We start from the raw sequence: 26,904 nt of genomic DNA, 5'->3' as shown, positions 1-26,904 counted from the left end.
AACCATTTTTGTGCCGCGGCCACTTTAAGGCTGGAGCTGCTTGAGCGCACAGAGCAGGAGCCGGCAAAAGCCACAGCTGTGCCCTACTGATGAAGTTGCTCAGAGGCGGCAGGGGAGAAGAGGGCCTTGGTGGTCCCCAGGTCAGCAAGACCACTAATAGGGTTCCTGTGGACCCACACAGGAGTGAGGGCCACAGACAACTGAAAAAAAGGAGCCACTCAGAGGCCAGTGAGTCATCACAAGGGACCGGCACGGCCCATCCCATGAGAAGTGTTTGGAGCATGGGAGGTGGGGGAGACGGGCCCACCAGGGGAACACTGGGGCACAGCAAGGACAGCTGACCGGCACCCCAATCAGTGCAGGAGCACTCAGAGGAGATTGGTCAGGAATACAGAATTCCATGGGGTGCAGTTTGATAAAAAGACTTAGTCCCGGATCAGAGTTTGTACACAACCCAGGTGCACTGGGTCTCTGGAGAGCCAGAAGTACCTATGAAGTCAACCATTAAAACCTGAACTGCACAAAAAGCCTTTCCTAGGGAATCAGCGGCAAAGCAGCAATTTAGCTAAACGACACAACTCAAGTACCGTTCCCCACAGAAAGTTCCCCCATTTTAGAAGCAAAGGACAAAAAATTAGTTCAAGCCCAGGCACACTGTCAGCATCTCAGCGCCCCCCCCCCCCCGAAGCTGCGTCATGGAGCTAGGGACCAGCCCCCCCCCAACCAGGCACACTGCCAGTGCCAAAGAGCATGCCAAAAATATCACATCCATATGGGTGGACCACCACAGCCACCACAATAACCATGGCTGCTGCAAAAATGGCTAGACCCCACAAACCCCACGCAGATGGTCCACCAGCCACTGGAGTGCACTGACACAAGGAGAGTGACCAGCAGAGACCAAGGAAAAGAAGAGGATGTCTCTCTCCACAAAGCCTATTCCAGACTGACAAGAGAAGCACATGCTCTACAATAATATTGGGGGACCAGAACACACCTCTCAGCATTGGACAGATCATCTAGGCAACAAATCAACAGTGTAACCATTACTCTTTCAGAAGAAGAAATCTAGGGTTATCAGAGGTGGGGGGAGGGGGGAAGAGGGATAGGGAGAGATTGGACAAGGGGCATAAAGAATAAGTATGATTTGTAACAATATATATGCTAGTAATATTGATCAACATGTCAATGTTGAACCCCCAAAATATATATAATCAATTATGATTCAATTAAAAAAAAGTGTTGCTATTCTGAATTAATATGTGTAATATGGGATAAAGCAAATGAGTAATTATAGGATATTCTAATTTTATGCCCCTGAATCCTTGAGAATCATGATTTGGAGTGAAAAAGGAGATTCTGATGTAATACAGAAAATGTTAAGTAAAAAACCCTACAATCCCCAATTTGTGTATGAACTCATCAGTTATTTTTTTTAGCTCTACCTATTGATATGGTCTAGAAACAAGAACCAACCCAGTAGCAATGAGTATTCCCAGCACTCAGTGTTCTTAAAATACCATTTTCCACTACAAGAAACCAGGGGTTCTCAGACAAACAACTGGTTGCAGGTTTGGGGGCAAGAAATATGCTAGATGAGTCTGGAACATCTTGTCATCCCAAACAGGAGAAAACGATCAAAGATTACTAGAGTTGTATCAAAAGGACACTGAAGACAACCTGAAGAAGCTTCCACCAGTCAAAGATGGGGCATTTTTAAGTTTCAGAAAGGATAATAATTCCATAGATGGATAGTGCTTGGGAGATGTAAAGTGAAAGAATTTACCATAACCCTCAAGTCTTGAGTTTTGATGAACACGTTTTCTTTTTTTTTCTTTTCATAGTTTTGGGTCATGGGCCATGATTAGAAAGGTCAGTTGAAAATTATAAAAAATATTGAGCCAAAAAAAGAGGATAATTTCACTTGAACAAAACTCACCAATACATTTACACCCATAAATTCAGAATCATATATTTAAAAAATTGTTCATCTTCAGAAGTTAACAACCAATTCATTATAAATAATATAAATTATGGGAAAGTAATGTAAATTATGAGAAAGATTCAAGCATTTATCCTGTCCTTCCTATATGAACTATAACACTAGATGAAGGGAAATATATCTTTAAGAATTCCAATGAACAAATGAAAAGAATGTTTTGAGATACCTATATGCAACCAATTCTGAAAGTGCCAGAAACTTGGTGAGATGACAATGTGCCCATCGTCGAGTCTCTCACACTGTTCCATCTATTCAAGATGCCATGGACTGTAAGAAGCTCCATCACTCTAAGTACCCTCCAGAAAACCATAGCCAATTCAACTAGAACACAACACTTCAATTAAGTGCCATTAACTGAAGATGCAACTTCAGATGTTCAAGTGTGACAGAAAGAAGCCTTTAGTCAACCAGGAATGCCATTTCATATACTGACAACCTTATATCTACTGCTTCTCACTCTTCAGGTGTATACAGAGGCCAGCATTATCGCCCTCACTGTTTATCACTTAGAGTAAAATAGCACATTACAGCAACTAAAATAAATGTGCACAATCCTCAAAATAATAATGAAGGAATAAAAAATCATTTAACCTCGCAGGATTGAAGACCATGACCCTGTATGGCCTAGACAGTGAGCATGTCTCAGTTGGGGTCTTTGGACGCTGCCTGTCCTCCCGCTGCCCATCACCTGCCACTTTTAGGCCTCAGTGGATCTTTAGCAAGTGCAGCAAGAGAGAGCAAGTACCACCAAGCCCAGGCTTTGTAATGAGAGACCTGTGAACTGCCAAGATCATGTGCAAAATGTTCCAAGTGTGAGTATACTTACAGGATTCTGGGATTACTCGTGTGGCCTTCCTAACATCTGCATGGCTTTGTCAAGAGAGTAGGCTGTGATTAATCGTGATTATTTCCAGGATGCTTTTTCTTAACTAAACATTTTGGTCTGTTGTGAACTGAACTACTTCATTCCAACCTTGAGTAAGGCAAGGGCAAAGGAGGGTCATGATGAGATAAACGGCCTTGGGTGCATGTGAGAGGAACGGGAGAAGATGGTGACCTAAGAGAAAACTCCAAAGTCATCTGGCTGTGGAGGCCAGGACCGACACCACACTAGGCAAGGTCTTTGTAGACAATGTACTGGATATCCAAATAGTTGCATCCACTGCTGCTCCATGCCAGAAAATATCTAAGCCGTACAGAGTCAATATATCCAGATAAAACAGGACAAGACCATCACTTATAAATAACCTATGACCCTATTCTGGGGTCAGCAAACTCTGGACCACAGGCCAAATCTGGCTTGTTGCCTGAATGATCCATGTCAAATAGATTTTCCATTTTAAATGTTTTAAAAAAAAAAAGGATACTGTGTGGCACGCAAAAGTTATATGAAATTTACTGGGACATAGCCACACAAAATTGTTTGCATATTGTCAGCAACTGCCTTTGCACTACACAACAGTAGAGTTGAGCAACAAAGATGGTATGGTCCGTAGAGTCCAAAATATTTACTATCTATGGCCCTTTGCCAACCCCTGTCTCAGAAAAAGTTTGCCAACCTGTGTCTCAGAGCTCAGGTTTAGCAAGTTCTATTATGACATTTTCACAAATAAAAGATAAAATTTGGATGCCAAGTACAAAACATTCACATTTATTATTCTGTTTGCTGTAGTTTTCAAAGCTGGTGTACCACACATGTACAAAAATGCAAAAGAGCAACCCAGATTGACTGTATAATGTTTCCTGGTTGCTATTTTTCCTTTTGCAATTTCCCTACTTGGCATGCATGCACAGCAGAGGAAAAACAACAATCAGTCACTGCTAGATTTAAAAGCATTTAATGACATAGCATATATTTAACAGATAGGGCAAAAGTTGAGAGGTACAGGTCGTACAACTGAGCACCAGGCCTGAGCGACCACCTCCCTGTCAGGCCCAGCCTCTGGAGTTCATTCCTATCAATGCCATTTTGATTGTGCAGTAAGATGAAAGTTTCTCATTACAATAGTTACAGTGACAGAGAAATGCACACTATGTATCAAATAGCAAGGTAATGAAGCAAATTATAACACAGTGTGGCAACGCACGAGCAAGTAACCATTAGAGTAACATTACTTTGTCCAATAAATGCTTCAGTTCCACTTGTACACTTACCAATGATTTAAAGGGTTTATTATACATCTAGTTTTATTATACTTTGTACTAGAATTATCTCAAACATACAATATAATGTATATCAGCAAAAAAAAAAAAAAAAAAAAAAATTGAAATTACAGATTATTTAAAACAGTATCTGTTTTCTACTCCTTCGTGTATACCGACATTCTTACCCATCGTCGCAATTGATGCAGAAAAGCTGCATGTCATGTGTTAGTAAGTGATGCCAGATACAAATGGTTTGGTCTGTAGTTAACGTGGAGCTGCACTATGGCTGCAGCGAGATCATAATACACAATCTGTATAATAAAGGTTAGCCCCATTGTGGGCACTTGTAATAGTCAAGACTCAGGGTAACCACCGGAAGAGAGAGTAAGTGGAAGAGAATGGTGTCAGGAGATTGGTACGTTTTGTCTCTGGTGAGCACAGGAAATATTGTTTAAGCACCGCTGCCTTGCATACCAACAGCACTAGAGGCGGGTTATTTCCAACACAGCCTCACAAAATTGAGGAACAGTTTAAATATTGAGATCTAATCTATATAATTTCATTAAAAAAAATCTGGCCTTCCCTCTGCACCTCAAACTTTTGTAACTTGGAGATAAAGTGTTTAGGTGTGTTTCCCCCACCCCCTAGAAATGCTCTATAAATTAAAAAAAAAAAAAAAAAAAAAAAAAAAAAAAAAAAAAAAATCCACCACATTGAGGAACATTAGGCACAGAGAGTAATGTGTTGGTTCTGAGCTTGCATGCTGGAATTTCACTGAAAAGATATGAGAAGGGCAGGAGGTGAAGGAAAGAAGTTCACTTCTTTTTGCCAAAAAGGCTGAACCGCTTCTCTTTGTCTTTCTCTTTGTCCTTCTCCCGCTTGCCGGGACTGGACTCGCTGGTGATGGTGACGACGCTGGTGGGTAACGTCTGTGCCCGGCTGGATGCTGGCGTGCTCTGGGTGCTGGCGGACACCTCATGTTTATCAGAGGAGATGGCGGAGGAGATGGCCTGGATCCATGTGTTCATTTCCTCCTGGATAGAGGGAACACTGGTGAGACTCAACTAAGAGGTATGGGTGTGAGGTGTTCTGGCTCCACCTGGATGACCGTCCAGGCCTCCATCAGTGGAAAGGCTTGGGATCGGTGCATCTGGCTAACTGAGGGGTGAGCAGAGTCACTTCTGGGCAATGTCCCCAAACACACATCTGCTCTATCAGTACAGGAGAGTGAACACGGCTCAGCCACTCACGAGAACTGTTTTACAGTACCTGAAGGTCATCACTCTGGTATATTGTCCTACACACTTGAAAGAGCTGAAAGACTGGTCTCAACCTTGTGGGGTATCAGGTCCTACCCTAGAAGGTGCTTTTTCAAATTCAGAGTGTTAGAAAGGTCATTTTTCCATCAATTGACCCTCTCTTTCCTCAAGGTAGAATACAACCATGAAACAGTTGGCTAAAGGTAATAGGGTATGGCGGGAAGGCTCCTGACTAGGCATCAGGATCCACGCCCAGTCCTGGGACCACCTCTCTGTACCTCACCCACTGGGAGGAGGTGGGCAGGGATTTCCTCCATTGACTTCAAAGGACCCTGCACTAGCTCTCCTCCCTTGGCAAGGGGGAGAGAGATGGTAGACACTGCTTTCTAGAGACATAAAGAGAACTGAACACCTTCCAGTGTTAGCGACCATGGAGACCAGATGATAGAAGCCATTACTCATTACTTGTTTGAATAACATGAATAAAGCCTATCATTCCATGAACACTTGCAAACTTCTGAGTATTTAAGAAAATGAAACTTAAAAACTTACATCATCTTTGGCTTGGAAGAGGTACTCATTGCCATCATTTAGCCTGTAATTTCAAGGAAGAAAGTAAGTCACAATTTAACTTCAGAAAAATAAAAACCCCCAACTCCCATATCCTATGTAGGATACAAGCAGGCCACAGGAATCACATCAGAAACGCCAATCAGAGCTCTGCATACATTACCAACTACGCCTGAGGACCCACACTGGACCAGCACAGGTCCAGCACAGGCCCCCTTTGGACATCAAGAAGCCATACAATTGGGCCAGGCAGGTTGGTGCTTCAATCCCCTGGAAGGATCAAAGAAGCCCTGAAAACAACATTTGGCTTTGTTGTGGCAAACACCACTTAGATGCCTGATCACTGGTCTAAGTTGAATTAAGAGAGACAGCTCTTAAAAATGATGAGGGCTTTTGAAAACCACCACTGAGCTTCTATCTCCTACATTTACAAATTCCAGAGTCTCTGAATAGACACACAGAAATGGTCTCCTAGATTTTTTCTTTTTACATATGTCACCAAATGAGAGAAACCACATTTACGAGACCATCGGTGACACTGAGAGGTCCTTAGGCTCAGAAGGTTCAATCATTCACTCCACTACTGTTAAAACGAAGAGGTCGTTCTTGGAGTAGCAGAGCCCTTTGCCAATACCCTGACTCTCTAAGGCTGCATCAAGGGAATACAAAGGGGAAAGCAGCCAAGAAGTCATGCTGTCTATGCCTTGTCTTACAAAATGAAGTGTTCGAAGGCTCCAAGAACCTGCCTACACTGCTCATCAATAGGGCATAATAAATCACACCACTTGAAATTCTCTCCTTTGTAGGGCTTGGCATGATCCAATTGGCATGAAACACACAGAACTGAAGACCAAAGCTTTTTAGATCCCAACGCAACAGAGCAAATCAGTATTAAAGTAAGCAACATCCTAACCACTAAAATGTTTACTTTTTACATTTTTAAAAGATAAAATGATTTTTCTGTCCATTTCCAAGTATGAGGAGAATTTCTTAGCTTGGATCCACTCTGTGGGGAGTTATGTGCCCTACAGGTTAGAGACATTTGGAACTAGATGGTTCCAGGGGCAGCTGGAACATCCCCTGGGAGGGTCAGGGGAGGACAGGGCCCCAGGCCCCACCCAAGCATTTCCTGTTTGTCTCCATCCTTCTCCAGGATGACTCATTTGATCCATCTCCAGATAACTCATGAGCAAAGAACAGCGTCTCCTGGGTTTGGATAATCTGAGAAAACGGAGAAACTATTTTTCTATGCTTCCCTTAAACTATGAAATGTGAATAGTTCGCCTTAAGTCTAAGGAAACAGTAACATCCATGTAATAGACATGAAAGCTCCTTTTCCTTCAATGCTCAGCTACACTGTTACCCACAGGGAAGCTGGTGGCTGGCCAGTGACCCTCACCAAGATGCCAAATTGGTTTTTCACTTTATTGGGGATAATTTAAAGGGCAGAAAAGAAAAGCAACTGATCACAGTATCTAAGAAAACCAACCTCTGGAGTGGAAATAAACACACACCCACTCTCTGGCAACCATGAAACAAAGTAACTCTCACCTCAGTTTGAACACGTGTTTCTTCTTTTTGTAATCAAGGGCCACTTCACAGATGGCTTCTTTCAAACTCACAGGGACCTCACTATGGTAGGGAATTCCAGAAGCAGCAGTTTTTGCATCTTTGTAGAAACCCATTTCTTGGTTATTTATGACACAATAAACATTGTGCCAGGACCTGAGCAGTAAAGAAAGGAATGTCAAGGCTCTACACCACACTCCCTTAAAGGATTAGGAATTTGATTAACATAAAGATGATCTTCATACGACATAAGACCCCTTACTAAAAGCCCTTCCTAAATTCTGCTAACACTAAACAGTGGAACAAAATTTCTCCATGGGGACTCCTGGGACAGCACATGTTGCTACAGCAGCAGGCTTTCAAGGAATACATCTCTCTGAATTTGGGGAAAAGATGGTGTACTCTTCTATTGAGTAAAGGTATTCCTAGCTCTGATGGGAGAGATTTTTATTGGTATTTAGTAGTCTTTGCTGTGGTACCCTCTTATAGTAATGGGATATAGGCCAGGCTCCTTATTTGAAACATGCTTCAAGCAGAAGCTCCCTCTAGTCTCAGCTTCATTCTTTATGTGGCTCAGCAACTTGACAGAGAGGCAGATCCAAGGGCATTAGACTTACGGTACCTTTGGGTGAATTAGAATAAGGTGGCCTTTCCTCCACGATACGGCAAACTGCCACACTAAACTAACTTTATTAGAACACTTGCCTGTATGAACATATAAACCTATATCATCCTCAACGTGAACAGCAGCCCTTAGATGGCATCATCTCTTGTGCAGTGTACAAACCGCACAACCGTACACGGTGGTTCCAGGCAGTTTGGTTTACTGTGAAGTACACAGACTTTGAAGTCAGATATAAGTTTTACCCTAGCTTTGCCATTTACTAGGTTTCTACAGAAAGTGAGCTTTTTTTAACCTCTCAGAGTCTCCATTTCATGTGTTAAAAAAAATTAAGGCTGTTGGGAAATAATGAATATAAAGACTGATATAGAGATAAGACTAGGAAAATGGTGAATGTCTTTAAAATATCCCACAAGGAGTCCTACAATGAAATCATTTCACGTAAGGTAGGGAAGACTCCTCAATCTCAGTCTAGCAAATTCCTTCTCAGGATGAACTACTAAAACCTCTTTTAGTTATTCCCATCCACATTAAACCTTTCCTTCTCTCAGTGAGTAAGAAGCACCCCTACACCCGCTTTCCAATGTCAGTCCCAAGAAGAACTCAATGCCCACAGAGCTACTGAATCAATGAACCTACATGAGCACACACTCCCCTCGCAACTCAAGAGGGGCCCACCTCACTCTTTAATGAGCTGACTTCCCATCATATCGCCTCAGCCTTTGCTGCTGTTACCTGCTGGAGGCTTTCTTATTGTGGGCCTCCCATTCATGCTTCCGGTTCAGGAAGCCTTCCATCTGGGCTGAAGGTGCCTCCTGGGTTCTGGCTGGTAAAGTGGCAGCACTCTGGGCCGGGAGGGCAGTCTTGGCTTTGCGATCAGAGGTGGGGGAGGGAATGGGGCTGGACTCTTTTGAGCTCGTCCTCTGTTCTGCAGCACCGTTGACCATTTCGCTTGTGTCCACCACTTCTGCCATCTAGGGACAGCGGAGAGGCCATTCAGGTAAGCCCATGAGCCACAGGGGTGACCACATACGCTCTAACTGACTCGCACTGTGGCTGTGTATAAATGCCTGGCACAGATCGAGGCAGTACAGTAAAACCATCGCACACCCCACAAAGCCAGCTGGACACCAAGGACATTAGAAGGTGGGAAAGGATTAATACCCGCCCATTTATGGGGAAATGAGAAAAGCGAAATGCCAGTATGAGTTTTACTGCACTCTATTCCTCTGATCAATCCATTTTCTCTAATATAACTGAGATCATCTCCTCTTATGATTACTTTAAAACAAAAGGACAACAGTAACAATCACACATATTAAATATGAGAGAGAGTGGACGTTATACAGCAGCCACCTTACAACCAAAGATGCTACCAGAAGGGCTGAAAGTTTAAGCAAAAAGGCATTCTCAAATAGATCAACAGACAACACTATCAGAACTACATGGCATTCCCCCAAAATAAGACAAGGAAAGACCTTTGGTTTCTGAAAATGCTCTCTGGCTCCCCCTCCCCAACACATCGTCATAAACACATGCAGAAATTAGGACGGCAATCATGCATTTCACATCTACCATCCCAGTTAGACTTGGGAACTTAAGAGCTGGAAGGAAATGAGGCAAGTCAACAAACATCAATTGAACCACATCTGCGAAGTTGTTTCGTGAGTAGGTTGTAGTTTGTGTTAAAGGAGCTGGAAAAGCCAATCACAGTCACTCAACACCACACAGCTATTTACCCCCAAACAAAGACAGAACCAGGGCCTTCCCCATCACGGGTTGGTTGATCACGGTGCCTTGCTGCACTGAGACGAGAAAACCCAGAGACAGCCAGGCTTCCAGCGGCTCTGACCCTTCAGGCTGGAGACGTCTTCGGCAGTGTTCCTTCCCAAGCTCATTTAAATTGTACCCCTCATGGCTTTTCGGCTTTGGAAATGTAGTAGGGTCTTGATTGATTATCACTTTCAGCCTGTGTACCACCAACTGTGTGCCATTAACTGTAGCAGCCCCCGGCTGATACACCCAGGGTGTGGGATTAGCGAGTTACAAAAGCTGGGTGTGGCTGATGCTTTAGTGGATTACAGGCAACCTGTACCCCTCATACACGGACAAACATGGAGGTGTCAATGGCACGCTCATTAGATACGTCCCCCACCACTGCTGCCCAGAACCAAGATGACACCAAATTAGCAGCAACGACCTTGACAGGATAAACGATAGAATGGCCACAACCGCTTGAACACTCAGATCTGTCAACTCGCGGGAACAGGATTTCTCATTTAGGTCTCATCTAAATGGCTGGGCCCAACACTTGATTTTCAACAAAACTAATTCTTTGGGAAAAGGGCTAGTGAAAACTCGGGAAGAGAGGGAAAATCACAAGTTTATGTATGTCTCTACAAACTATCACAGTTAGCATCAGGGCGAGACTAGAGGCTATGCAACATAAGGGTTTTCTTGACTAGGACCCTTTACCCGCACAGCAGTATGGAAGATGGATTACTAGGGAGCGGGGATGCACGGTGATCTTCCTGACCTTGCAAGTCACAGCCTTTAAACAGATACTTACGAGCAGAAGGCTATTTAAATATTCCCCTCTCTCTTAATTTTTAAGAGAGTTGCAGGAGGTGAAATAATAACCAAATAACAAAACCCTGAGTCAAAAGGATGTGAGTGGATTTTAAAGTTGACAAATCTGTTCTAGTGTGAGATTTCAGGAAATTTCTTGTGAGGAGGAAGTGTAAGTTTGGTGTGGAAGGCCTGAGCCAGGTGTAAGTCCAGAGAGACATGGGGTTAGTATGTACAGAAACCAGGTTAAAAAAAAAATTTAGTGCTGCAGGTTTGACTTGAAAACTGCTAGTGACAGCAATGACCTGGATAGAAATGTTTACTTGAGAAAGGCTAAAGTTTATCATACTTGGTCAGACTTCAAGGTAGGTAAAGGCCAGGGAAGCCTCTTCTGGGGGATATTCTGCAGCAAAAATTTTTTCTTTGGAGTTAGAAGGAAAGAGAAAACCCCAAACCAGTATGCAGAGATAATTAATGTTTATGCAAATGTATCACTGACCAAGAAAACAAGAAAAATAAAAGAACAAAATGAATTTTAATGGACATGTGCTTTAAGCATGCCAACAGACAACACACCACTAGAGACAAACATCAAAAGCAAATCATGTGCTATGATCAAACAGTGGGTACATGTGAATACACCCCACCCCACCCCACCCCACGTTGCTTCTCTTTAGCGATTAGTCCAGAGTGCTTTAGTGGCCGGGCACACCTGAGATACTCAAATCAGAAGGTGAACATAAATGCAACGTGACAACTAGTAAAACAGGAAACACCCAATTGGTTTACAAAGTGCACGAAGCAGCACTATTTTCAAGTTCATTAACTTGAGTCTCTGCACCGTCACCCTAAAAAATGAAAAGGCTTCTTCTTCCAATATGATCCAATTGTAATTAAAAATTTGTTCTGGCAAGTTACAATTTAAAAATCTAGATAAAAATAGGCACGCGAGAGCAAATGCTAAAAGTGTCATAGCATTTCTCTCATGTGGTGGTTTTTTTTTTTTTTTTTTTTTTGTCTTCTGAATATAAAAAGCATAAAATTGGGTATCAGTCCTAATGATATAAAAATTTAAACACATATATACGGAAACATCACATATATACATATAGATCAATGACACACAATATAATTTGGAGCCAGAAACACACCGGGGCTCCCTAATGACCAAAAGTGAAGCAACAGCTTTTTCTAAAATTAATTTTGGTGTGTTTTAAGGCAGAGACCCATTAATGGTGCACACTAACCCCAGAACATAAGAAGCTTGGCATCTATCTATATACCCATCTACAGTCATAAGTAGATAGATATGTACATAGAGATAAGAAAAACAAACAAGATGCTATATGATGTTATCCTGACAAAAGAAAAAAAAGACATGCATCATGAAATGAAAAGACAAATTAGACTTAACTCATGGGGAACATATATCAAAACAGGTTTCTGATTCCACTAACACACATCTACATATGGCAAATGAGCAAGTGAATGTCTCACAAGGCTTTGATGTAATATGGACTTGGTTTTGTTTTGTTTTTATCAGTACCATGAAATCACCTCTTTCATCAGCTTTTATTCCTAAGGAAAAGGATTTCTGTTAAAACATTTTCAATCCCTGCTGGTGGCTTGAAAAATGCCATCCTAAAACTCTCCTAGTCTTGAGAAAATGAGCAATGAATCAGAAGATTCATCTAAGACACACAATGGAGTTTCTGTCTACAGACCCTATAATGACTTCTGAGGCCAGGAGGCATGCAAGTGCTCCTAGGCACGGTCCACCGAGTGCACCATTCAAGTAATCAGGATGAACCAGAATGGCTTTTGTTCCATTTGTTTAAAAAATTAAAAGTTTGACACCCCGAAGTCACTGACTGAATGGAGAGGCCTGGAAGTCTGGTAGGCAGGCTTCCAAAACATGCTAAGATCGCTGTCACCTGCCATGTCCTGAGTCCTGGCAGTGCTTACAGTGACCAAGACAGAGGTGGTGGCAGTAGTCAGCAGGCACTTTACTCCTGAGGCCACTGCAACAACATATGCTGCAAATAAGCCCACAGCTGTCAATTCAGGACTTGGCAGAAAAAAGAAAGGAACTGGTTTCTAAAAAGTGGTAAATGACCTGAGGGTCCAAAACATTTGAGGCTGTGCACCTAAAAAAATAGATTCCCAAGTAGATCTGACTTCCTTTTGTCATCTTCAATAAATGAATGAATCCTTCATGGAATGTTACACTGCTGACTTTAGTTTTTAATCTTAGTACTCAAGTGTCTCCTTCCTCATACACCAGTCTTCTCAGCTACTAGTAAACTATTGCAGGTTAACAACATCTGTGAAGGGGGCTACATATAGCGCAGAACTGAGCCCTGTTAGTATAACTGGATATGTCATACCTGTTAGATTCTAGTTTTCTTCTTCATTATGCTGTACTCTCACTTAATTTCAATTACTCATGTAAGGGTTTCACTGTAAAATCTTAATAAAGTAAAAAGCTCACAATAAATAAACAAGGCAAATAAACATGAATTAAATGCAAACAAATATGAAACCAAGGAAGGCTATGAATTAAGTAAAAATTTTAACACTTTGGATGAAGGAGAAGCTAAAAGGTCAAACCAACAGGATTTGGAAAGAGTGGTTCTTGACAAATGGTAGTAAACTTCACAGTCCAGACCATGGCTGGTCACTGGCTGTCCGTCTGCTATTAAAGTTTTTGTAGTTTTGGTAGGTTTGAGAGCGGTAACTAACCCGTGGAGATCCCTGTTCAGCCGGCAAACCATTCTGGGAAACTTGCTCTCCTTTTGAAGTATCCCTGTTAGGTAAGGGGTGAAAAAGAAAAAAGACAGAAGAGGGAAGGGAAGAAGAAAGGAAGAAGAGGAGAAAGAGAAAATGGGGGGGGGATTAGTCAATTTTATCACATTTTGTCTCAAAAAAAGATAAGCAACCCTCTTTCACATAATGTAATTTTTTAAAAACTTGAAACTTCCAAGTGTTACAAATAGACAGACTCTAAATAGAGAATAAGACTACAGGTTACAGAATCATCCCCCCTCCGCACCAGCCTCTCCCTTGTCCCACACCAAATAAATGCAGCATTAGAGGTTGTCATGGAGACTTAGGCCACAGCAAAATAATTAGCCTCTTGGAAAAAGAGAATAATTTCTGCCCTTTATGAGAAGTCAGCCAGCACTTTCAAAAAGCATAACCACAAAACCACTGGCCTGAAATCTGGGTGGTGCACCCCATCCATCTAATCATACGGCAATTCTGAGTTGTGTGTGTGTGCACATGCGCACGTGCACAAGTTGGTGTCCTCAAATGTTATTCAGGGTGACTACACAGATTCTAAATAGTCTACAGAAGTAATAGGAAGGCATGTGGTTAGGCCTAGCAGAGCACAGGCTTAGTAAAGAGGTTCCATATACCTCACTTGCCACCAAAATTACGATTCCAGCTGCTTAGCTTCCCACTCACCACTGCTGCTGGGACTCAGCCTCCTCTGAAACCTTTGTGCTCGGCTCAGGAGAAGGCGGCCGCCTCTTCCTCTCTTCTTCCTCTTGCTGTCTGCGCACTTCCAGTAACTCCAACTGAGGGCAAATACGGTGATGTTCAGCAGAGCCCTCAACTCTCTCTCTTTTAAGGAAAGAGTTGCAAGAACCCAGGATGTCCTCCTGTCTGAGTTTTCTACTGTGAATCACACTGGACAACCAGAAGCTCCAACATTCTGAGTAAAATGGCATGAGGTTCATAGGCACTGCAGCTACAACCTAAAAACTATAGGAAGTGGAGGTCTATTCCATGGGCTGGCAAAATTCCTATAAGCTGTTTGTGTGCCTCCTGGGAGCTTGGATTTAGTTTCTAAATTAATTATGCAGCTCTCAACTCTGTTGAGGAGGAATGTACCTGAGCCTGACGGTCCAGGCTGGACTCCCCATGAGAGTCCAGACAAACACCAGAGACAGAGCTGCAGTAATTCTCAAGGAAGCTGTCTTTGCTGCGGTAGGGATCTGTGTGCAGCCAAAACCCAAATAACACATAAAAAAGCCACAGATAGTCTAACTGAAACAAAGCCATCTCATGAGCAACATGCACACACCAAAAGTGTTCTGTTGTAACATAAAATTATGCAAGTACATTTTAAATCCCCAGAATTGCAGAAATTGGAAAGAAACACCATTTTTGTACATTGCAAAGAATCAGCTTTCTACCAGGAATGCAAGTCTTGAGAAAAGAAATACCAGTGCACAGGCCCTATTCTAAGGCCTTTATGTTGGCAGAAGAGGTTATCAGGAATGGAAAGAAGTTACAATGGCCTAGGATCAAGCTACTACTTGGTGGGAATTCTAATTCTGAAACTCCTAAGAAAATTTTAAGACCATGCCTCCTTGAAATCAAAACTTCTAAGAGATATAGGAGGAAAAGCAGATCAAAAGAAAAAACAAACATAACCAATAAATTCCCAGGCAGGAAGCTATTATATGTGATCATAAATCCAGGTGCCTAGGAGGTAAGGAGGAGGTGGCAGCCCAGTGACCCCTTCCCTAAGTCCTATTCTAAGAGAGCTACCGACTGCAAGAAGATCCTTACTGCTTTTAACAACTGAGCAATAGTGTAAATTTCCCAGCCTGAGAGGCAAGCAGGCAGGACAGGCTGCCCATGAGAACCAACAGGTGAAGCACCAGGACCTGCGGCCACTTACTGTTGTCAGCCTTTCCAGGGCGGAGAACCTCTCATCCCAGGTCGCTGCAGACTTTTCGAAGGCCTCATGGCGCTTGATGAGCTTCTCCACCTCATCAACACTCTGGCCTATTTCTCGGCTGGATAGGTATGGCTCCTGTCCGAGCAGCCAGGCCTCGGCCACGCTGGCATCCCTTGAGAACTGATGGACTTCCAAAACTGCACAGGGGATTAAGAGTGAGTGCCGGCCAGGAGGGTGACCTGGCAGTCACCTCCGGCCTGGCTGCCTGGTAACGCTGCCCTCTGGTGGCAGCTACCTGCACAACAAGTTTATCGGCTACTCTAGATCAGTGCTGTCCAGCAATGTACTACAGGTAATGAGAGCCACATGTGCAACCTCAATTTTTCCAGTTGAAACATAAGAAAGAGTATAAAGACAAAGATGGTATTAACTTTAACAGAATATTTTATTTAACCCAATATATAAAAACACTATCATTTCAACATGTAACTAGTATTAAAAATTGAGATCTATTTTTCTTCTAAGTCTAAATCTGATGTAAATTTTATACTTATGGCACACACTCACTGCACATCTTAATTTGAGAACACTTCACGTTCTCAACAGACAACGTGCGGGGCAGCGGCCACCATACTGGACAGCGCAGGTCTAGAACGCATGCTGTGCTCACTCAGCCTACTTCAGGGAGAGCCTACTGCCCTCAGAGCCCTGCAGGGACTCGCCATCTCCACACAGCCAGCTCACATCGCTGGAGCAGGCTCTCCTAAATCACCCCTTGTTGGGTGGTGGTGCTGTGTTCTATTTTAGGGTGCTGGGAGGGAGGGAATGAAGTGGGAGCATCTCAGCAGGCGGGGGCAATATGGGCTAAGGCCTTTGCTGTGCTTCGTTCAGTCCCTCCACACGTGTGGAAAACAGAGCAGTACTTCCACTACAGTTAGGGGATGGAGAGTTAGTGCTACTATTGACTTTCCTTTTCACTGCATCTCATGCAGCAATGCCTGGGTTGCCAGGTGAGAAACGGACTGTGGAAGCACTGGCGCCTCCAGGAGCTGGCTGGCTGTCTCCTTGCAACACCTTGGCAGCCCCCAACATGGCCTCATGGAGAAGATGCCACTGCTGCAGCAGATGCACGTCATCGTTGTGTCCCCAGAGTGCAACATGGGTTTCGCTGAACTGAATGACACTGCCCTGGAATTCTCAAAATGTTCATCCAACGAGTGGTCAAAAGTAGGATCTCTGAGGGCTCCAGCCTGACAGGGTGTGCTTTCACTAGGTCTTCTACACACCTTTCAGAAAAGGCCTCTTCAATTCTGTTTCTAGTAAGTGCCCACAGTACGCACAAATAAAACTAGAATATATAAGGACAGAGCCCAGTGCGCCAACACAGAATGGCAAAGTATGGTAAATAATGCTTGAATTGGACTATCTGCAGTGTTCATACCAATTACAAAATTCTATTTCCAATATTATACACTGTAAACCCTGTGTTTGCTCAAATATTCCTTCATAAAATGAGGATTTAAAATAGAATCTACCTCACAGGGTCACTGTGGGGAGTAAATGCAGAAATACACAAGGAACACTTAGAACAATGCCCAGTTCACTGCAAAACCTTAAAAGATTTTAGCTTTCATTTTATTATATAATCAGCCTTCCACTATGAATTTCAAATATAAGACTTGATCAGGCCAACTATCCAACCGTCTTGATTCTGAAATAAGAATTCTTGAACATAACTGGGGTTAGGGGCTTCTATCTGTACTCTCCCAGAAGGATACCAAATTGTCATCCCTGTGTTGTTCCTAAAGAAAACCCAAATCTCACTTGCAACAGAGATTGATCATGGAGTGAAAAATAATGAATATGCCACAGGGAACGTCTTAAAAATAATATTTAGCATGAAATGATGAAATAGGACACTAAAAAGGAAGCATCCAGAACTCTGAAAATCATTAAGTGATAATATCATGTCAATTAAAGCAGGAAAATAAACGTGCATGCTTTCCATAAATACCCAAAAAGAGCAGAAACATAAACAAGTGCGTGCTTACTCAGTCTCAACCATTCCCATCGGTCTTCCCACTTGTCGATCATTTCTTTTCTCTTCTCTGTCAACTGCAGTAACTTTTCCTTGATCTGTATGGAAAGAAGGACCCCAGGACATCTTAATAGAACACACCACACCCCCTCGATGGGTCACTTCATACAAGAAATATGTGATTTCTGTAGAGACCACTGCTAGCCACCAAATATCTAAGAACTGCTCAGTTTATGTACACATTGGGAGAGGAAAGCAAAGCAAAGCAAAACTCCTTCTAGAAGGGGCTGAGAGGAAGGCGGGGCTCTGCCCAAAGCTGCTTTGTTGCGAGAAGGCCAACAATACACTGGGCCCCCAGACTTGGAGGCTCCCAGCAGGGAACACAGTCAGGAAGAGAGGGACAGCAAAGGGGCAATGAATGTCCTGACCTCCCTGAGGATATCCGTTCCCCTGAACTCATTGTTTACCTATCTATTACCATCAACCTAACCACAATCAGCAACCATCCACTGAACAGCAAAGTGATCTAGGGCTTCTGCGATGGAGAAGGGGTGTCAAGCAGGAAAAGTGCTGACGGAGGAGGTAAGAGAGGCCGTTTTCCAACTGGGGGCCCTCAAATATTGCCTTCTGTGCACCACAGATTTTCAGCTCTGGGCCTAGAGTCTTGTGCAATTATCTTAATGTAGACACAGAGGAAAGAAACAAGGAGTTTCAAAACATATTTAGTGTGTGTGTGTGCATGCACACATAGGTACATGAATGTAAGTACATATTTCTCTGTGTGTATGTATGAGCATGCACATACACACATATATGCACACAAAATAAAGTCATTTAACTTCTTAACACCAACTGCATTCACCCTGCAGCCCAGAGCAGTAGCCTACCTCCTCAGATGCGTAGTGTTTTCTTGCCAACAGGGATTTCCCAAGTTCAATGCAGGTTGTGAAACTGTCATTACGAGCATCAATTTCGGCTTTTATACCTTGATGATTATTCATTAATAGTTCAACAGATGATACATCTCTAAAATTAGACAAACAATACCTCCTTTAGGAGATCAAGCTTTATCAAATAAATGTGCAGATTTTAAAACATAATTAATTTGAAGGAAATTGTCTGATGGCCCATTTAGCCTTTCAGGACCAATTCCCAGTCTGAGCTGAGGTTGGGTCACAGGCGCTAAAGCACAATGACAGCCCAATTCAAGATCAGCCATAAAACCTAAAAATTTAGAATAAGGCTACTTTTACTTTTGTGTATATGCCTGAATAATTCAAAATGGTTTCTAGGTGGACACCAGAAAAAGCACTGGGTTTCTATTTAAATTTTTACTTTGAAATGCAATCCAGAAAGATTCTTTTCAAGATGGCACAGAAGCAATTAACTGATGCTGCCAAAGGTTCAGGATGTGTGTTCCCACTAGCAGCTGTGATTGACTCCTTATTCAGATGTGAAGAGATATACAGAGTGGGACCAGCTTAGAAATCAGCAACCATTAGAGCTGTGAGAACTTCTCATGGAACAAAACCTACTGACCCTGATCCAGGGCCTGGGTGATGGTGGGACTTGGGGACAGGGGAAACCAGGGAGGGCTTGACAACATCAGGTCCCATGTTCCTTGGCAATAGTGTGCAGGAGACAACCGAAGCAGTGGCAGCTCCCCAAAACACCTCCCCATCCCTGTTCTGGCTTCAAAGTGCTAGGCAACAACTGTTTTCAAGGCTCTTGGTTCTCTCTGGAAGTCCCTTCTATGCATTAACTGAGGGTCAGTGAGACCGATTTCCTCCTGTCCAGGAGGCTGGGAGTATTACCGTGGCTTCTCCTGGGCTTCGATCTGCCGGATGACATCCTCCATCCAGAGCATGAGGTCACGCACCATGCTGAAGAAGCGGAACTTGTCCCCTGTGTCCACCAGCCGCACCCTGCGTCCCTCACAGGCATCCAACAGGGACTTCCAGGCTTCTAGGACCTCATTCTCGCGCTTCTGGATGTCGTCAGCCTTGTCACCCGCATAGGCTGCCTGGAGACGGGCTGCGTCCTCCTGCAACTGCCTCACCTGCAAAGCCATGGGGGAGAGGAGCCAGGTCAGACCCCTATGGCCTCCCTCTATCACCCCATCACCCTCATCACACACATGCCACACGCAGTTCTGCTTACATGCTAAAGAGAGCACTAAGTCAAAATGTGGCCCTTGCTCCACAAGGAGCTCTCAGTTTCACCAGGGAGATCCAAGTCATAAAAACCCAAGTTTTCTATAAATCTATTGAACTACATTATTAAGTTCTATACAAATGAAATTCTATACAAATGAAATGAAATTCTTGAAATGAAATGCAAGCAGAAGAGCTTAGTCAGGAAAGGTTCTCTGGAGGTAGCCTGAGATATAAAAGATAGTATGAGAGGAATATATCCAGAAATATTCCAAAAAACTCCAAACTAATCTGCTCCTTTGTGGTAATATTTTTATCATGAATGAGAAACTGCCATGAAGAACACATTTTGAAAATGCCTCTCCATTGCTATGTGATGTTGCTGAAAACAATATATGTATTACCTGGAAGAGGTCTCACCACAGGACATTGAAACTTGAAAAATATCAAAACGCAGCATCCAATGTGACTTGGACTGGGTCAATACTTGCAGAAAGGGCACAACTCCTTTTGCAGCTGCTAATTATCTAGCCCAGTAGGTACAGTGAGGTGGAGACTGTCAGGCTTGAGGGAGTGGCTTCCTGTCCTGGATGTTACTGGACCTGGGAGGGCTCCCTCACTGTCCCTGAGTCTCTTACAATTCTAAAAGTAAATGACTTTCCAGGTATACAGGAAAGATCTGCTGATGCTAAGGTGTTTTCTAACTCTGTCTCTAAGCACCCCAAAAGTTTCTCTAAGCTTTTGTTACATGACAATAATTAGAAAACATTTATAGAGCTCTTACTATGGCATGTGTTTTGCACGCATCATCTCAATCCTCAAGCATTAGGGAACTGAAGCTTAGAGAGGTGATGGAGAAGCCACAGCGAGCATCAGGATTAAGAATTATGGGGAAGTGAGAAGATGATGGCAGTCAAGGTGGTCCCTGTACAGAACAAATCCCAAAGTACACCAAAGTCCCATGAGGCTGATGCATTAGTTAGGGGTTGGCCCACAGCCAAATTTCGGCTGCCTGTTTTTGTAAATAAAGATTTGCTAGAACACAGCTATACCCATTCATTTTCATATTGTCTGTGGCTGCTTTATACTACAATGGCAGAGCTGGGTATCTGCAACAGACTCTATTCCCCATAAAGCTGAAAATATTTACTATCTGGCTGTTAACAGAAAAAATTTGCTGACCACTGCACTAGATAATATGTTCTTAACAGACAAGAACAAAACCTTTGACACATCCTCAGGGCTGATATCATTAACAAAACTGGCTTCTTCTCTAGAATAATGAAATTTCCAATTTACTTTTTAACTAAAAGGCATTAGATTAAACAAGAAACTGTGCAGAGGTTAGAAAAAGAGTGATTACACTAGAATCTTAATGTTAAACTGTAATTTGTTAAACATCATTTAAACAGTCTTAGTGTTAGCCATTCTATACTGAGGGAAAAATGACCAGCCATATTAAAACATTAGAATCCTGTTTTCCCTCTTTCTGAATACGTAACTCAGAGCCTGGCTGATGAAAAATAATAAGGGGTTATTTTAGAAATTATTCTAGATGGATATACTAACATAATACAAACTCTTGTTGAGGCCACTAACTTGCAAATGCTTTTGCGTGCATATGGTTTATTTACTTATTTTAATCATGGGGACCCTCATCTAACAATGTTTGCAAATGTGGCAAACTTAGAAGTTTATGGACTGCTAAGTTCTCCCAAATGCATAACAACAATGTGTGTGGGCACACAGCTCCCCTACCCACCTGAGTGCCCAGAGCCTGTATGTCATGCTCAAATGTGGTATGCATTCTCTGTAAGGTCTCCACTGTGTTCTGATCTCTCCCAAGCTCCTCAGGTAGTTTCTTGTGTTTGTCCTGTATACGCCCAAAGATCTCCTTGGCATCATGGTAAAACTTATGCAGTTCATAGGAGGCGGCAAGAATCTGTGTTCTTGTGTCAATGAGCTCCAGGAGGTCAGCCCAGGCTTCGTTGAGGCCATCTTTCCACTCAGCAATGGTGGCGGCATCCGAGTGTCCAGAGTTGATGAGTTCATCTGCCATGTGATTGACTGTGTCCACACGCTCCTGCCCAATGTTCCCTGTGTCTCGAGCAAATTCCCGGAATCGTTCCTGTAACATCTGAAATGGGGATGGGCATAAAGAAATCAGTAAGACTACTATGAACAATTTACTTCTTAATCACATGAATATCCTTTGCAAAGAAACTGCCTCTAAGCAGGAGGTAACCAGTAAGCCCATGACTTAAGAACAACAGATCTTAGTTCTAAAACCTATTATTGGTCAGGTTTCCTTCTTGTTCACTGTAGCAGAGGAAGGCACTGCCTCCATCTCCTTTTACTACTGGACAGAGAGGTCAGTCAACCTAAGTTAAGGTCACCCACTGCTAAAAAACACCAAGCTGAAACAACCCCAAGACCTTTGATTTTAATCCAGGGCGTTTTGTCTGCTCACAGACGAGGAATGCAAATGGCCTTCCTTCCACACCATTGCTCACTGCCCGAGCCCTCACCCGCTGCTCAGTGTACTTGCCGTGACATGCTCGTAGTCCTGCCCCAGTTCATGGGATCCTGCGACCACCTCCCTCTCAGCAATCCACTGCTCCAGGTCATCCACCTCCCGGTTGAGCTGGAACAACCTGTGCCTCTCGTCCAGCTTGCCTCTCCTCTCTTCAGCAAGGTCTTTCAGACCAGCGTACAGTTTATCCACTTTGGACTGCCGCATGCTAATGCGCTCACTGAAAGAGGGGCAGGAGGAACATTAAATGTCAGTTTTCTTAATGGAAAAACAAATGAGGTGGAGATAATGGGAGAGCATGTTAATCAAATTTCTCAAAGGAAACTTCTGGTTAACTTCTTTAGCCTGAAAAATAAAACTCTGGAATTTCCTCTCAATTTCAAGTGCTGAAGAGCCAATTTGTAAACAAAACATAATAATTAAGGCTGAAGGCCATTTTAAATGATTGGTGGTGGTGGTGGGTGGGGGAGAACCTAACTGTGCACTGCTGACTCTGCAAGTCAGAATTTCCCTCAACCAAAGGAAAAAGTATATGGGAAATCCAAGAGCTGTCTTCCCTTCTCAGGGCCATGCTGCCAGAGGGACAAACGATACACCCGTCTGGCGCACTCTTCCCTACTAGGGGGCTGGCCCTGCCACTCCCATTTCGTGGGTCCTGGAGTATGTGCACTCAGAACACCACAAACTCCTCCCTCCAACTTCTCCCCTGAACGACAGTCCTGTAACAGCAAATCGGAAATAGGGATTTGGTGCCTGTCCCTGGAGACTAGGAAGGCCACTTTCCTGGGAATCTTGATCATAAATACCTTAAGAACCTCCCACACCAACATAGCCATGACCTCATCTCCCCCAGCCTGCCTTGGTCAAATGCGCAAAGCCAATTCCTTTCCTATCTGAGTCATAAACGGTAGTTATGTAAAAGCCTAAGATGACTGGAGCCTAGAATACAGTGGATGAGTGTTACATACTCATTTCTTTTTTCCCCCTAAAAAAGCATGTGATGTGTGAGAGCTGGGAGGTGACATCATTTTGTTCTTTCTGGGAGCCCTTTGGTTTTATCATTCCATGTATTCTTGTCTACCATTCCTTTTAAAATGAGTAATTACTTTCCTAAACTGGATGAATTTTCCAACCGAAGGGTAAGTGCTCTGATTACCTGTATCCACGCCAGTCAACCTGTACTTCTGACTCATGACGCCAATAATCCTTTGACAGGGCCCTGGCCAACTGGAGATATTTAACACACAACAGCAGTTTCCTATATGACAGTTCACCCTTCCTATTCACCATGGGCCTATTGGGTCTGTTTTTTAAAAAATGCTTCCCAAAGATCCACATTACCAGTAACTCAACACGAATGCTACCATTTTTCATGTGGGCTAGTGAGAGATCCTCACTGACAGGAATCGACAGCCTGGTCTCACCTTTCAGGATGGCTGTCGGCCACCAGGGCCCGGCTGGTCTTGGAGAGCTGATGCACAGTCTCTGCATAGTCTTCCACAGCTTGTTCCAAGATCTGGTGCTTCTTCAACATGGAGACAGCACTCTGCTCATCCTGCAAAGAGAGGGGACTGTCACACCACAGCCAACCCTTCCAGCCCAATTCCACCTTAAAGAGAGACAGATTATTGGCCAGGCAGGAGAAAGGACCAACAGAAAGAAAAAGACAAGAAGTGTAATTTGGGCGGTCGGACAGAGAGGCATTCCAAGAGCTTCAATACAGACTGGACCGCAGGAGGCCTCTGCAAGAAACAAACATGAAAATAATGCAGAATGCCCAAGACCCCTCTGAGGTTAGAGTAAAGCTCAGGCAAACTCAGTGCACCCTGGCTAACTGACATTCCTCACAGTCTATCAGGTACGTAAATGACAGCATTCTGGAGCCTTAAAATACTATTAAATTGTCTCAAAACCATCTTGTATGTTGTATTGTTTACATAACCCTATAAATAGAGAGCAAGAAGGATTCTGGCAAGTTTCTGCTAAAAAAAAAAAAAAAAAAAAAAAGACAGTATGAACCTAGCCATGATGACACACCAAGACTCAGACAAGAAAATTTTGTGTGAAGGGAAAATAGCCAGATTTTAGGCGCCTCTGTGCACTATGGTGGTCTTCAGCACTCAAAGGCAACAAGTGCAATGTTTCATAAACAGAGCCACCAGCAGAAAATAAGCTCCAGCTCTGAGTCTGAGGCTCTTCGGGGCAGGGGTGCTTCGTGCTTCTTCCGATGGGAGCCAGCTCCTTTGCTCACCTTGGCCTTCTCCTCAGACATCATGTACAGTTCCTGCTCACTCATCCATGCCTCGGCCTCAGCTGCATCAAAATAGTACTGCTGGGCCTTGTGCGCCTCCTCGAGCCGCCTGTGGCGTTTCTCTGTCTCCTCAAAGAGGAGGCCCCATAGCTGCTTCAGGTCAGCCAGCCTCTGCCTGATGGCCTCAGCGTTGAGGCTGCTGCTGTCGGTGACGATGTTTTGGCTCCTCTCAAAGATGTCATCGATGCGAGGCTGGTGCCCTTGGATTTCCTTCTGGAGGGTCTGTGAGGGAGCAGAAAACACACGAAAGTCTTGCTAAATGGCAACAGCCTGGTGTTTAAGTAAAGCCAATAGGGCCAAGAAGAAATCACAAGCTTTTAGAGCTCTTTCACATTCCCCGCCTTGTAATTCGGTGCATTTACTTAGATTGAGCTAGCTCGAGCAGAAATGTTTACCTGATTTTTCTTTATTAACAGCTGCACAGTCTGGAGGTTGTGGCCATGATCCGTGGAAGTTGCCAAAGGCATCCTCTCACCAACCCACAACTGGAAAGAGTTGTAAATAAGTGGTCAGAACTGCTAGAATAACAAGCCTATGACACAAACAAGAGCAGTTAGGGCCAGCTTCAGAAAGAGTGTACTCAGTCCCCATGGGGGGCCTGCCTGAGGAAGCACCCCCTTCTTCTCAGATAACGCAGCAGGAGTCAGTCTTCCAAATTTTACTTCCTCCTCAATATCAGACTGTCAGTCCTCATTATTTATTCTAAAAAATACTGTTCTAGGAGCGCTAAAATCCTAGACTGTCTTTAGAAAACCAGAGAGGACAGTGAGTGACATTTTGTGTTAGAGGAGAAAACCCTTAGAACATACATAGCCTGGCCTTGGATAGTTCAGCTCACCAACGTGGCCCAAGGTGAGCCAGACAGAGAAGTGAGAATGCAGGCTCAGAAGAGGTGAGCAGGTTTACAGGAAAGCCGCGCACACAGTGAGGATCTACTCACAATCTCGTCCTCCACATCCCTATTGAACTGATGGATTTCTTTGGAGGCCAGCAGGTTATGCTTCCTTTCGTTCAAGGGCTCCAGCAGTTCCATGAACTTGGTCTGCACAGTGACGCGCTTGCTATCCACCTCATCAGTGCTCTTTCCCTCCTGACTCAGGGCCTGGGCTTGGCTCTGGAGCTCCTCGATTTCCTTCTTCCGCACTTCCATCTGATTCTCCAGCATCTGAGGGTGGAAAATAGACCAGACTTCACATCGTAGCCAGGGGAAACATAGACTGTCCTATAGAACATTTGTTTTGGGCACTGGCCAAATGGAAGATTGAAGAATACAAATTTATACAGCATAGAGCCCAAGAAATGGTTCTAACATCAATCAAAAGATCAATTAGCTCTCTGGCTTATCAGCTGATTTTTAAAAAATCCCTTTCTAGGATTTTTAAACTTGGGAGTAATATTCAAGTTTATCCAGGAACTTACGGAGGGAAATGACAGGGGAAACAAGAATTAATTATGGAAAAGAATAGTCTTCATATGCCTGTTCAGAAGCCAGTTTCACCATCCAGAAAGGAGTATGGTCTTGAGGTTCCAGTTTTTTTTAGGCAAGAAGGACAGTTAATATTATTTATCATCTTACCCCCATTTCCTTAGTCAGAAAGCTGATTATCCAGTGTGTAAAAAAAAAAAAAAAAAAAAAAAAAAAAAAAAGAATAATCAGCAGGAAACACACTATTTACATGAAGAAAATGAGTAAAAGTGAAAGCAGAGGTGTCTCACTTGGGAAATCTGACAGCTTAGAGACCAGGGTATCCACACGTGGGAATAAACTGACTCCCTTCACAGGTAGAGAAGTAAACAGCTATGACTAAAAACCACGTGTGAAATAAATTCCTTACTGTATAACAACTTGGAGAGCAGAGTAACCAAATCCCTTAGCAAAAGGAAGGGTGGGTATCACTTTGGGTGAAGAAACAAGCCTCAGCACTGTCTTTTGCAGTGACTGGTTTCTGAGCAGAGCTGCTGGGCCCGGGACTTAGCCACACTCTGCAAAGCCAGTCAGGGCAGCCACTGGAAGATTCTGCCACCGACTTGCTTTCTCAACTTCAACAGAACCGTTCTCTCGTAAATTCAAGGTAAAATCATCTACCAATTTCTTATGTTAGAAAAAATTATTAATTTCTTTTATTATCTATAAAGTACCTTGAACAACTCAGGTAACTGTTGTTATAAGGCAAGTATGCAAATATTACTTTCCTTCATGCAAAATGCAGAATTGAATGAAATGAATATTTACCCAACTGTTAAATGATAATAGCCATCAATTCAAAAAATGATTAAAAAAAAGTATTCTCATGCACAGACACCCAATACTTCTACTAAGATTGTGTCTTTCTAGTTATTGCAGAAAATGTCCCACGATGCTGTCAGAGAACACACACTGCTTGGTTAAAAATCCCTTCACATAGAACACAGATGGTGAGTAAAGACTAAAAAAGACTATT

At 43.3% G+C, this 26,904-nt stretch overlaps 1 protein-coding gene across 4 annotated transcripts in view; it reads right to left on the bottom strand.

Annotated features, from left to right (window-relative positions):
- Positions 1 to 3,824: 3,824 nt before the first annotated feature.
- SPTBN1 (spectrin beta, non-erythrocytic 1) overlaps positions 3,825 to 26,904 on the bottom strand; it is a 182,886-nt gene continuing 159,806 nt past the window's right edge. For 3 of the 4 annotated variants that reach the window (XM_063077840.1, XM_063077841.1, XM_063077842.1), the window contains exons 21-36: positions 25,404 to 25,628; positions 24,859 to 24,948; positions 24,404 to 24,685; positions 23,577 to 23,707; positions 22,168 to 22,372; positions 21,382 to 21,756; positions 19,281 to 19,525; positions 18,354 to 18,492; positions 17,480 to 17,564; positions 15,429 to 15,625; positions 14,204 to 14,316; positions 13,478 to 13,541; positions 8,903 to 9,141; positions 7,528 to 7,701; positions 5,959 to 6,001; positions 3,825 to 5,181 (exon numbers count right to left, since the gene is read on the bottom strand). In XM_063077840.1, coding sequence (XP_062933910.1) covers positions 4,963 to 5,181; positions 5,959 to 6,001; positions 7,528 to 7,701; positions 8,903 to 9,141; positions 13,478 to 13,541; positions 14,204 to 14,316; positions 15,429 to 15,625; positions 17,480 to 17,564; positions 18,354 to 18,492; positions 19,281 to 19,525; positions 21,382 to 21,756; positions 22,168 to 22,372; positions 23,577 to 23,707; positions 24,404 to 24,685; positions 24,859 to 24,948; positions 25,404 to 25,628 — 2,826 coding nt within the window. In that variant the 3' untranslated portion in view covers positions 3,825 to 4,962. Of the gene's footprint in view, positions 5,182 to 5,958; positions 6,002 to 7,527; positions 7,702 to 8,902; positions 9,142 to 9,906; positions 9,973 to 13,477; positions 13,542 to 14,203; positions 14,317 to 15,428; positions 15,626 to 17,479; positions 17,565 to 18,353; positions 18,493 to 19,280; positions 19,526 to 21,381; positions 21,757 to 22,167; positions 22,373 to 23,576; positions 23,708 to 24,403; positions 24,686 to 24,858; positions 24,949 to 25,403; positions 25,629 to 26,904 lie in introns of those variants that run through there. The other variant, XM_063077843.1, reaches the window with a different exon arrangement.

This window comes from Cynocephalus volans, chromosome 14, assembly GCF_027409185.1.
Source record: "Cynocephalus volans isolate mCynVol1 chromosome 14, mCynVol1.pri, whole genome shotgun sequence".
Taxonomy (NCBI): domain Eukaryota; kingdom Metazoa; phylum Chordata; class Mammalia; order Dermoptera; family Cynocephalidae; genus Cynocephalus; species Cynocephalus volans.
This window is presented reverse-complemented; position numbering and strand designations above follow the sequence as displayed.